The sequence below is a fragment of the Puma concolor genome, chromosome D1 (assembly GCF_028749965.1).
Source record: "Puma concolor isolate L17-30 chromosome D1, mPumCon1.1.hap2, whole genome shotgun sequence".
Classification (NCBI taxonomy): domain Eukaryota; kingdom Metazoa; phylum Chordata; class Mammalia; order Carnivora; family Felidae; genus Puma; species Puma concolor.
In genome coordinates, this window is record NC_141676.1 from 9345768 (window position 1) to 9358738 (window position 12971).

Here is a 12971-nt window from a genome sequence, read left to right on the forward strand (position 1 = left end):
CCTAATCTTCTGGCCATTGTCAGACACGTATTCTTGCATATGGATTTTGAAATAATACGATCTAGTTCCTTGCTAAAGCTCCAGTGGGACCCAGATCTAAAGTGTATTACATTTACATATCCATTTTGGAAAGAAAGATTGGCACTTTTATAATTAATGTCCAAAGACATGGTGTGTATCTTACTTGTGATTTGTTCTTAGGTATTTTATGATTTTGTTCCTTTGGCAAATGGGATGCCTTTTGCCGTGTATGATTCTCACTGGCTATCTCATACAGCACAGAAACTGTTGGATTTTTATATATTGAGCACATATACAGCTACTTATGAAATATCTCATCTTATCATTTTAATACTTCCATGATAGTTTGTGACATGTCTCATGTCTCCTGGTGTAAGAATGGAACTGCCTGAAAAAGAAAGTATTTTATCTCATCTTTGGAAATATTTATGCTGATTTCTTCTTTTTTTTATAGGTCGGAGTTATTTGTCTATTTATTTTTATTTTATTTATTTATTTATTTATTTTTTAATTTTTTTTTCCACGTTTTTATTTATTTTTGGGACAGAGAGAGACAGACCATGAACGGGGGAGGGGCAGAGAGAGAGGGAGACACAGAATCGGAAACAGGCTCCAGGCTCCGAGCCATCAGCCCAGAGCCTGACGCAGGGCTCGAACTCACGGACCTTGAGATCATGACCTGGCTGAAGTCCGACGCTTAACCGACTGCGCCACCCAGGCGCCCCTATTTATTTTTTAATTTTAATTTCATTTTTTAATTTACATCCAAATTAGTTAGCATATAGTGCAACAATGATTTCAGGAGTAGGTTCCTTAATGCTCCTTACCCATTTAGCCCATTCCCCCTCCCACACCCCCTCCAGTAACCCTCTGTTTGTTCTCCGTATTTAAGAGTCTCCTGGGATTTGTCCCCCACCCTGTTTTTATATTAATTTTGCTTCCCTTCCCTTGTGTTCATTTGTTCTGTGTCTTAACGTCCTCATAGGAGTGAAGTCATATGATATTTGTCTTTCTCGGACTAAATTTGCAGCATAATGTCCTCTAGTTCCATCCACATAGCTGCAAATGGCAAGATTTCATGCTTTTTGACTGCCGAGGAATAGTCTATTGTATCTATATACCACATCTTTATCCATTCATCCATCGATGGACATTTGGGCTCTTTCCTTACTTTGGTTTCATTGATCTGTTCCATCGTGTGGTGTTTGTTTGTTTGTTTGCTTGTTTTGGTTTGGATAGCATTAATTTCTGCGCTAATCTTTATTATTTCCTGTCTTCTGCTGGTTTTGTGCTTAACTTGCTGTTCTTTTTCCAGCTCATTAAGGTGTAAGGTTAGGTTGTATATCTGAGACCTTTCTTCCTCCTTTAGGAAGGCCTGGATTGCTATATACTTTCCTCTTATGACCGCCTTTGCTGCATCCCAGAGGTTTTGAGATGTGGTGTTATCATTTCCATTGGCTTCCACGTACTTTGTAACTTCCTCTTTAACTTCTTGGTTAGCCCATTCATTCTTAAGTAGGATGCTCTTGAGTCTCCAAGTTTGTTACCTTTCCACATTTTTTTCTTGTGGTTGGTTTCGAGTTTCATACTATTGTGGTCTGAAAATATGCACGGTATGATCTCGTTGTTTTTGTACTCATTGAGGGCTGATTTGTGTCCCAGTATGTGGTCAATTCTGGAGAACATTCCATGTGCACTGGAGAAGAATGCATATTCCGCTGCTTTAGGATGAAATGTTCTGAATATATCTGTTAAGTCCATGAGGTCTAGTGTGTCATTCAAATCCATGGTTTCCATGTTGATTTTCTGTTTAGATGATCTGTCCATTGCTCTAAGTGGGGTGTTGAAGTCCCCTAGTATGATGCTATTATTATCAATGAGTTTCTTTATGTTTGTGATTAATGGCTATCTATATTTGGGTGCTGCCACACTCGGAGCATAAATGTTTACAATTGTTAGGTCTTCTTGGTGCATAGACCCCTTAATTATGATATAAGCCCTTGTTCATCTCTTGACGCAGTCTTTATTTTAACGTCTAGATTGTGTGATATAAGTATGGCTACTCCAGCTTTCTTTTGTTGACCATTAGCATGATAGATGGTTCTCCCTCCCCTTACTTTCAATCGGAAGGTGTCTTTAGGTCTAAAGTGGGTCTGTTGTAAACAGCATATAGATGGATCTTGTTTTCTTATCCATTCTGTTGCCCTGTGTCTTTTGATTGGAGCATTTAGTCCATTGACATTTAGAGCGCGTACTGAAAGATATGAATTTATTGCCATTATGTTGCTTGTAGAATTGGAGTCTCTGGTGGTGTTCTCTAGTTCTTTCTTTCTTTCTTTCTTTCTTTCTTTCTTTCTTTCTTTCTTTCTTTCTTTCTTCTTGTCATAATTTCTTCCCTCAGAGAGTCCCCCTTAAAATCCTTAAAATTTCTTGCAGGGCTGGTTTACTGGTCACAAACTCCTTTAATTTTTGTTTGTCTAGGAAGCTTTTAATCTCTCCTTCTATTTTGAATGACAGCCTTTCTGGATAAAGAATTCTTGGCGGCATATTCTTCTGATTCAGCACATTGAATATATCCTGCCACTCTTTTCTGGCCTGCCATGTTTCTGTGGATAGATATGATGCAAACCTGATCTGTCTTCCCTTATAGGTTAAGGATTTTGTTTCCTGTGCTGCTTTCATGATTCTTTCCTTGCCTGAGTATTTTGTGAATTTGACTATGATATGCGTTGTTGATGGTCGGTTTTTGTGGAATCTAATGGGAGTCCTGTGTGCTTGCTGGATTTTGATGTCTGTGTCTTTCCCCAAGTTAGGAGAGTTTTCCGCTATGATTTGCTCGCATAACCCTTCTACCCCTCTTTCTCTCTCTTCATCTTCTGGGACCGCTATAATTCTGGTATTGTTCCTTCTTAATGAGCCACCGCTTTCTCTAATTCTTAAATTCGTGCTCTTTTGCTTAGTCTCCCTCTTTGTTTCTGCTTCATTTTTCTCCATAAGTTTGTCCTCTATATCGCTGATTCTCTGTGCTGCCTCCTTCACCTTGCCGCCATAGCATCCATTCGAGATTGCAGCTCAGTTATAGCATTTTTTGCTTCATCCTAACTGGCTTTTACTTCTTTTATCTCTGCAGAAGGGGATTCTAATCTGTTTTCGACTCCAGCTAGTATTCTTTTTTTTTTCAATATATGAAATTTATTGTCAAATTGGTTTCCATACAACACCCAGTGCTCATCCCAAAAGGTGCCCTCCTCAATACCCATCACCCACCCTCGCCTCCCTCCCACCCCCCATCAACCCTCAGTTTGTTCTCAGTTTTTAAGAGTCTCTTATGCTTTGGCTCTCTCCCACTCTAACCTCTTTTTTTTTTTTCCTTCCCCTCCTCCATGGGTTTCTGTTAAGTTTCTCAGGATCCACATAAGAGTGACAACATATGGTATCTGTCTTTCTCTGTATGGCTTATTTCGCTTAGCATCACACTCTCCAGTTCCATCCACGTTGCTACAAAGGGCCATATTTCGTTCTTTATCATTGCCATGTAGTACTCCATTGTGTATATAAACCACAATTTCTTTCTCCATTCATCAGTTGATGGACATTTAGGCTCTTTCCATAATTTGGCTATTGTTGAGAGTGCTGCTATAAACATTGGGGTACAAGTGCCCCTATGCATCAGTACTCCTGTATCCCTTGGGTAAATTCCTTCCTGCTAGTATTCTTATTATCATGATCCTAACTTCCAGTTCAGACATCTTTTGCTTGTATCTGTGTTGGTTAAGTCCCTGGCTGTCATTTCTTCCTGCTCTTTCTTTGAGGGTGAATTCCTTCATTTCATCATTTTGAAGGCAAAAAAGGAATTATTGAGGTAAAAAAAATTAAAATTAAAAAAATTAAAAACAATACACACACACACACACACACACACACACACACACAAATCAAATAAATGATGCTAGATCCTAGGTGTGTTTTGGTATGGGTGTTGAGAGGTGTTGAGAGATTAGAGAAAAAAGGTGAAAGAAAGAGGGAAAAAAGGAAATCGTTTGAAAATATGAAAAAATGAAAACACTTAAGTAGAATAAAACGAACTGATGGATGTAATATACAATTTGAAAAAATTTACACAAAAGTAAAAAATACAGTAGGAAAAAATTAAGGAAAAATATTTTTAATAAAAATTGAAATTAAAAATAATTTGTTTCTGTTTTTGTATTGAAGAAAACAAAAAGAGAAGCAAAAGAGAAAAAAGAAATAAAGGACAAAAGAAAATTTAACAGATGGACTGGTGAGCCTACAGAAATACGATTGAAATGACTTTGTTTTCCCCTGAGGTCAAACTATGAAGCACTTTAGAGCCCATAAACTAAGCAGCAGACAGACTTGTGTTCCTAATGAGCAAGGTTAACCTTGTTGGGCGGGGCCTACTGTAATGACTCTGTTCTCCACTAGATGGTGCTGCTTTGCTCACTGGGGTAGATGGTTGTGGCACTTGTAGGGGCGTGTGTGGGCATGCGCGGGAGCGGTGAAAATGCCCTCACCCAGGTACCCAGTCTCTAGTATCAGCATTCTGTTCTCCTGATCAGCAATCGAGCACCTATCCTTTGTCTTGGGCTTGTGTCCACTCCCTGCTTTTACACTGTCTGTGACCAAGCCCCAGGCAGAACCTCCCTCCTATGTTTTATCTCAGATGTGGCAATGGTTCCTGACCCCTTACTTCTGAGGGACTGTGGCTTTGACCCATTCTGCCCCTCTGCGGAGGGTCTAACCAGCAATGGCCAGGTGCGGGCCACACCCAGGAACGTTCCCAGGACCATGCTGCTACCGATGCCCAGAGCCTGCGGCCGGGTGACAGCCCACCCCAGAAAAAGTGCACGTGATCCTGTAGCAGCAGTGTTTCAGGGATTCTGGAAAATCACAACACATGTCTGGCACCAGGCTTCACCCTTAATGACCATGTTCCAGCACCTGTGAATATGGTTGTTCTCCCAGATACAATGGGGCCTTTGCCTACGGGGGAGCCACACAGCCTCTCCCAGTGTCCTCCCAGCGGGAGAAGCACCTCTCCCCGTGTGGCCCGAAGACCCCCGGACTTCAGTCTGCTCCTGGGGATTCACCCTTCCCACCAGAGCACCACCAGGTATCAGCAGTGGCATTTCAGACTCTGTGCTCCCCTTGTTTATAGAGTCTTAATGGAATTTAAACCCTCTCCTGTCTCCTTTCTCCCTTTGTAGTTCAGTCCCCTGTGGCTGTCTCCACTTTTCCACTTTCTCTCCAGCTGCTTTTGGGTAGGGTGTTTGTCCTGTACCCTCCCCCCATCTCTGTCCTCTGTGCACAAGCAAAAACAGCTTCCTGCCATCTGCAGCTTCTCTCTACCCCGGTTCACCTCTCCGCTCCCTGTACCTGTTGAGTTCTGTGGTGCAGGTTGTGCAGATTATTGTGTTAATCCTCAGATCAGTTTGCTAGGTGTACAGGTTTGTTTAGTGTTTATCTGGTTGTATTTCACGGACATGAGGCACAAAAACAACTTCCATGCTGTTCTGCCGTCTTGGCTCTTCCCCTTTTCTTCTTATTTTAATACGACATTTAGATCTTACAAATCAACGTTGAGTAACTATGAATCTATCAGGCATTCCGTTACCCTGATTTTCATGGAAGTATTTTTAGCACTCATTATTTTGGAGAGAGGTTTACTGTTGACTTTGACAATGAATTTCTTTTTTTTTTGTGGTTCGGAATAGTTTTCTTCTTTTTTCTCTTCACTTAGAATTTGTATTAAGAATGATAACGAGATTTTATCAAACTAAGTTTACTAAAATAATTAAGAGGTTTTCTCTATTCATTGGGTGAGGTAATAATAATAATGTTAATTACAAATTTTGATGTTTTTTTCCTGGAATCCCATACATGTGTTTAACCTTTCAAGTTAAGAGTCCTCTCTGGTTTTTATCTTTTTGGTACGCAGAGAAGAAGTGTTACTATATGTACAGACACATTTACACACTGTAGTGGTTTTAGGGGCTGCTGAGGGGACCCCAAGACTCAGTGGGACTGAGAGAAAGTGATTTTAATAGTAAGTTTTAAGTTTTATTTTCCTGGGTTGCTCTCATTCTCTCATAAATGTACAGTGGAGTTGTTCAGAAGCTACATGACGTGTGATGTTGCCACGTTTAAGACTGAAGCAAACATGCAAAACCAGCTGTCTTCTACTGAGCCCGACATGGAGACATGGAAAAATCTAAAAATGCTACTCTTCTCACTGAGCAAGAGACATTTGAGGAAAGACCCACGAGGTGAGAGAAACTGATGAGAGAGTAAAACAGGATGTAAGAACTATTTCACACTGCATATTCCTATGTGTTAAAAAAATACAATTCAAAGCACTTTAATTGTTTAGAAACCAGTTTTCAGGTGTTGGGTTCCATACTTTTGGAAAATATGTCAGCTGTGCTGACAGCTCAGAGCTTAGAGCCTGCTTCGGATGTGTCTCCTCTCTTTCTGCGCCTTCCCTGCTTGCACTTTGCTTCTCTCTGTCTCTGTCTCTTGAAAAGAAAGAAACACCAAAACATTTTTAAAAACATGACCATGAAATGGAATAAAAGCCAACTGCTTTTAGTGATCACCATGAGATAGATAGTGTTTCTAGACAGTACCATAGATAACTTGCTCCACTTTGCTGGACATTCTAAATAGGTGTTACATTGACCGAGAGCACGGTGCTCCCAGTGGCTTGTCCATGACCCATCATGACCACCTCCAGGCATTTAAGAGCCCAGACTTCTCCCATTGAGTGGCTCCAGCTTCTCTAAGGGACTTGGGGCTTTACTAGATCTCTGCATTCAGTGGCAGACATTCTGGAAGTGTCAAAAGTATGGGGACATTGAGAAGAGCAGTGGTTCTCAGTGGTTGGGGAGAGGGAGGAATGAACAGGCAGACCTGATGGTTTTAAGGTTAGTGAAATTCTTCTGTACTGTAATGGGGTGGTGCACATCACATACATTTCACAAAATGCATAGAGTGTACAACACCAAGAATGAACCCCGATGTACAGCATGGACTTTGGGTGATAAGGATGTGTCCATAGAGGCCCACCAGTTGTAACCAACGTACCATCTGGTGAGGATGTTGACGGTGGGAGAGGCTGTGCATATGCATGAGTAGGAGATCTATGGGAAGTCTCTGTGCATTCTGCTCAATTTTGCTGTGAACCTAAAACTCCTCTCAGAAAAAGCTCTATTAAAGACCAAAAAAAGGAGGAAAGCACATTGTCGAAAATGCTCTCTTTGGCACCATAAAAAAACAAATAATCTTATTTATTTATTTATTTATTTATTTATTTATTTATTTATTGGAGAGAGAGAGAGAGAGAGAGAGAGAGAGAGAGAAAGTGCACGTAAGGGAGGGTAGAAAGAGAGAGAATCCCAGGATGGGGGCGGGGAGAGACAGAGAGAGAGAAGCGGGGCTCACCCAAACAGAACTCGAACCCACGAACCATGAGATCATGACCTGAGCCAAAGTTAGATGCCTACTGACTGAACTACCTAGGCACCCACAAATAATCCCATTTGTCAATGGGCAGAAGATATCCAGATGGCTAGCAGATACATGAAAAGATGTTCAACATCGTTCATCATCAGGGAAAGAGTGAAGAGTCTGTGCTCATCACAATACGTTTTTGCCTCAGGAATGCAGTTTTTAACTTTGTCCTTGGAAATAACTTCAGAGTTACACAAATGGTGTAGTGGTTTAATGCAGGAGGAGAATATCCGTACACCTTTACCCTTAAGCACATTCGTCGATGTACTACTGGATTTACCTTTCTATACAATCTCCTTTTTTCTTTTTCCTGTTCTAGTTCTAGATTGAGTACTACCTTTTCCAACGATTAATCATCGGGCATCCTTCCTCTTCCCGTTCTGCTGCCCCAGTCGTTCAATCACCTTCATTATCAATTCTTGCATGAAATTGGCTCTGTTCCCTGGGTAAGACTCATTCATGAAATGGGCCAGGGTCCTTCCGGACAGAAGCAAATTTCTGCATATCTATGTGTCCATCTCCAGTTCCTATGGCCAAATGTCTTCCTTTTCCTCTCCTCTTATGGTCCAAAAGAGAAAGAGAGGGTGGACTGAGTTTCCCATTATTGAGAGGCAGAGAGAGGGGTGGGCTTTCTTCCCCACCGAGGACACACCCAAAGCACTGAGAACTGAGTATGGCCCATGAGTTCTTGATAAATGTGTGTGTGTGTGTGTGTGTGTGTGTGTGTGTGTGTGTGTGTGTAATAGGGGGGATCTTTTAAGATGTGGAAATGGGCAAGGGTCCATTAGCCTGGGCCTATTGGAATCACTGACCCTGAGGTGTGTGGGGGAAGGTAGATGGCAGGGATCCATTATGACTTTTGTAGGTCTTAGGTCCTTTTGGCCAGTTTCCATAAAAACCATGTTAAATACCGTACCTTACAACTGCACTGGTATAAAGAGGAGTATGCTCCACTCTGGCTCATGGGTCTATATTCATTATGATGACAGTCACTTTTGGTTAATTGTTTTAAAGAAATTCTAACATTTTGGGGGGGGGGCCTGGGTGGCTCAGTCAGTTAAGTGTCTGACTCTTGATTCAGCTCAGGTCATGATCTCAGGGTTGGTGGGATTGAGCCCGACATCAGGCTCTGTGTTGACAGCTCCAAACCTGCTTGGGCTTCTCTCTCTCTCCCTTTCTCTGCCCTTCTCCTGCTCGTGCTCTCTCTCTCTTCAAATAAATAAATAAACATTACAAGCAAAATAAATTCTATGGGGCGCCTGGATGCCTCAGTCAGTCAGGCGTCTGACTTCAGCTGAGGTCATGATCTCACGGTTCATGGGTTGGAGCCCCCGGTCAGGCTCTGTGCTGACAGCTGGGAGCCTGGGGCCTGCTTCAGATTCTTTGTCTCCCTCTCTCTCTGCCCCTCCCCTGCTCATGCCCTCTCTCTCTGTCTCCCAAAAATTAAAATTAAAAAAATAAAATAAATAAAATCAAGCCAGGAGTCACCCCTGCTTTGGATAAGTCACATCTCTCCCTGGCTCTACTGACCCCACTCACTTGGGTCAGGTGCAGAGGGCTGAGAGTGGGGCCTAGCCGTACCAGTGGATCAGGGGTACTGCATGCAGCCCAATCAGCAGAGCCTAGGTCTTGAGGACTTCAGAGATAATCCCAGGGAAAATGGGGGCCACGAGGGTGGAAAAGCACATTTCCAGAGAGAGGACCCCTGTTGTGCTACATGTGGGAAGGAACAGAGCATTTTTCAGATTCCTCAGTCCTTCACCCATGTGTTCTCCAAGGAACAGTTCCCTATGAGCGTGTGTGTAGGTGTGAGCTCAGGCATGGGAGGCTCTCCACAGCCTCCATTTTGATCACATCACATGAAAAGAATTTTCCATTTGCAGATGCTTTATTGAAATGAAAATGTATTTGAGGTTTCAACAGTTGTCTTGCAGTTTATAGATGAAAGGAGAAAGAAGGAAGAAAAGTCGTGGTTTATATTCACCGGCTGTCAGTTGCTGATCATTCTCTGTAGTCCTCGGGGTCTCCGGTCTCGGGGAAAGTTAAAAAGAGGCACAGAACTTACTGGAATACATTATTTGCTGGAAAACAAACACAGAGACATTACTCCGATGTTCAGCTCTCTGTTCCAAAGTCAAGAGTTGAAAAACACTCATTTATTCTTGGCTTCTAGGATTTGTCCACACACATCTGGTATCGAAGAACGATTGTGCTGGAGTCAAGATCAGAATGATCTCGTCTCTCATGGTAACGATCAGGAGACTTTACTGATGCCAAACAGGTGCTGGTGTTTCCAGATCTCTTCCCCATCAGGGATCCCTATGCTTCTCAGGGTGCATTTATTTCAACAAAGAATCGTTAAGTCTCAGCCCAAATACAAGGAAATGGGTAGTTTTTGAGTTCTGGCGTGGCCTTACGTGTTAGAAATACCGAAAACGGTCTGACACCGAGACCTTTACCTTTGACACTTACAAAACATTGGAGATGTGCACTCCAAGTGATCGGTCTAATTGACATTTTTAAGGAAAACATTCCAGGGGCACCTGGGTGGCTAGTCAGTTAAGCCTCCGACTTAGGCTCAGGTCATGATCTCACGGTTCGGTTCGTGGTTTCAAGCCCCGTGGGCTCTGAGCTGCTGTCTCGGAGCTTGGAACCTGCTTCAGATTCTGTGTCTCTCTCTCCCTCTCTCTCTCTGTGCCCTCCCCCCCCCCCCCCCCGCTCACACTCTGTCTCTGTCTCTGTCTCTCTCTCTCCAAAGTGAATAAACTTCAAAACAAACAACAACAAAAAACCCCATCCCACTATCCTTGATTGAAGGGAATTTCACTTTTTAAAGTGGTTAATTATGCTAAATACACATAAGATAAAATTGACCATTTTCATCATTGTAAGTATACAGTTCTGCAGCATTAAGTCTATGTATGTTGTGGTGCAACCAATGTCCAGAACGTTTTCAGCTTGCTATTGTTGAACTCTATACCCACTGAACAACCCCCATTTTCCATACCAGCCAACCCCTAGAAGCTACCATTCTACCCTCTGTTTCTAGGAGACTGGCTACTCTAGAAAACTGATATAAATGAACTCATGCAACATATTTGTCTCTTTTTTTGCTGGCCTAGTTCCTTTGTCATAAGGTCCTCAAGGTTCATCCATGTTGGCTCTTCTGAGTGATAAACACTTTTATCTTTAGCTTTGGAAGTATTTCTAAATTGTCACCCTGGAATGTTTCCATAGGAGTATCAAGATAGGGAATACATTATGAAGAACGAAACACTGCTTGTTGTTTTCAACAATTCCATCCCCCAAGGCCGATTCATACCCATGATCTGTCCTTGTCATCTATGGGGTCTTTAATTAATAGTCAAGGAATCCCATCATTTATACTGACAAATTTTGATTGCTTGAAAGCACACTTTAAATTCTTTTAGTAAGAGGTACAGAATCTTCTTCATAATGGATTCTTCTGAACTCTATTAAACATTCTCATGAACATTTTATTATTTGTTCCTACGAAGAAGGGGCTCATTGTTGCCGGTCACTTCTACAAGTAAGGGACTTCTTGAGAATCAGATGTGTTTTACCTTGATAGAAAATGAGTGTGGAGGTGCCTGGCTGGCTCAGTGGGGAGAGCCTGTGGCTCTTGATCTCAGTGTTGTGAGTTCGAGCCCACGTTGGGTGGAGAGTGTACTTAATAAAAAGCAAGAAAGGGGCGCCTGGGTGGCGCAGTCGGTTAAGCGTCCGACTTCAGCCAGGTCACGATCTCGCGGTCCGTGAGTTCGAGCCCCGCGTCGGGCTCTGGGCTGATGGCTCAGAGCCTGGAGCCTGTTTCCCATTCTGTGTCTCCCTCTCTCTCTGCCCCTCCCCCGTTCATGCTCTGTCTCTGTCTGTCCCATAAATAAATAAAAACGTTGAAAAAAAAATTTAAAAATAAAAAAATAAAAAAAAAAAAGCAAGAAAAAAAATTTCAAAATAAAGAAAAAAAATGAGGGGTGCCTGCGTGGCATTCGACTTTGACTCAGGTCATGATCTCGTGGTTCATGAGTTTGAGCCCCACGTTGGGCTCTGTGCTGACAGCTCAGAGCCTGGAGCCTGCTTTGTATTCTGTGTGTGTCTCTCTCTCTGATCCTTCCCCCACTCGCACTCTGTCTCTCTGTCTCTTTCTCAAAAATAAATAAAGAATAATAAAAAAAAAAAAGAAAAATATTGTGGCTCCTGGGTGGCTCAGTTGGCAGGTCATGATCTCCCAGTTCCTGAGATTGAGGCACGTCTGTCTCTGCACTGATAGGGCAGAGCCTGCTTAAGATTCTCTCTCTCTCCCTGTGTCTGCTCCTCCTCTATGCGTGCTCTCTCCCCCTGCCCCTTAAAGTAAATAAATGAACTTAAAAAAAGAAAAAAAGAGAAAGTTTGTGTGTGGATGTGTGAGTGTGTACTAGGATACTGAAGGGTAGTTCAGCCTTTATGTGAATATTGTCCCTCATTTGCCTTTTTCATTTATCATTCACTAAAGATTCCAAGAGGCGCAGAGGCAAATCAGCACTGGGACCTTGGCTGGCTTTCTTGATGTCAAAGTACTCACATGCAGCCACAATAACATTCACTGAAATAAAATAAAGCATGTTGAACACTTGCTTTGGCATCATTAGTGACAAACGTAGAGCCTACTAGTCCCTGCCCCGTGGTTTGAAAGCACATCAGAAGAAACAGTAATTACCATCATCTGTGCATAGTTGTGCAGAGTTTCATTTGACTGGTTGAGAAAACACTGCTTCAAATCAGCCAAGGCCTCTTCTTCCTCAGTCTCCCGAACAAAATTCTGAAGAAAATTTTGGTATTCACTAACGCTCACTTCAGGACTGATTGCTTTGTTAACCACCTGCTCTAGAAGTAGGCATCCAGAACCTGAAAGAAAACATATAAAAGCGATCTCAGTTCCATAGCCCTGAGGCCCCTTTTTGGGAGCACCTAGGATGTTGGTCATCCAACCTACATCCCAGTAGACTCATACATTCAGAAATATGATGGTGAATGGTCTTGAGTTCTCAGTTCTCAGAGAGTAAACTCAGGACCTAGGGTTTCCTTAAGCTTGAAAACATCTGTGCCCCCTCTCCACCCCAGCACTACCTCCACAGCCCAGAGAAGCCAGACACTACATAACCATGAAACAAAGACACTGGAGAAATGAGGTGGAGCCTGTTGGCCTGAATTTGGGGAACAGGAGGCCTTCCAGAGGGCCCTGACACCACCTTTAGCCCCGAACCTGTCCTTGCTGCACAGAACTCACCAGCAAAGCAGTAAAGCGGGAGGGCAATCAGCACAAGGACTCTCAGCAGCTTCATGGTTGAGGGCAGCTGGTGTTAGCCGGTCAGTCCGACGTGGCAGGGAAGAAAGAACTCACTTGGGAGCTGAGCACCTAGAAC

General features: G+C 42.7%; 1 protein-coding gene across 1 annotated transcript; it reads right to left on the reverse strand.

Moving 5' to 3' along the window:
- Nucleotides 1-9411: 9411 nt before the first annotated feature.
- Nucleotides 9412-12971, reverse strand: LOC147576422 (mammaglobin-A-like). Its single transcript, XM_086679346.1, has 3 exons — nt 12836-12971; nt 12266-12453; nt 9412-9632 (listed from the first exon to the last, which is right to left on the reverse strand). Exons 1-3 carry the CDS (start codon nt 12888-12890, stop codon nt 9594-9596), a joined length of 282 nt encoding a protein of 93 aa, XP_086535472.1. The 5' UTR covers nt 12891-12971; the 3' UTR covers nt 9412-9593.

Excerpts from the sequence above, each read along its gene's own strand:
- LOC147576422 (XM_086679346.1), bottom strand. The coding sequence starts at position 12,890 with ATGAAGCTGCTGAGAGTCCTTGTGCTGATTGCCCTCCCGCTTTACTGC. Across the intron at positions 12,454-12,835 it reads CCCGCTTTACTGCTTTGCTG|GTTCTGGATGCCTACTTCTA; the intron begins GTGAGTTCTGTG and ends GTTTTCTTTCAG. Across the intron at positions 9,633-12,265 it reads ACAACTATGCACAGATGATG|CAAATAATGTATTCCAGTAA; the intron begins GTAATTACTGTT and ends TTTGTTTTCCAG.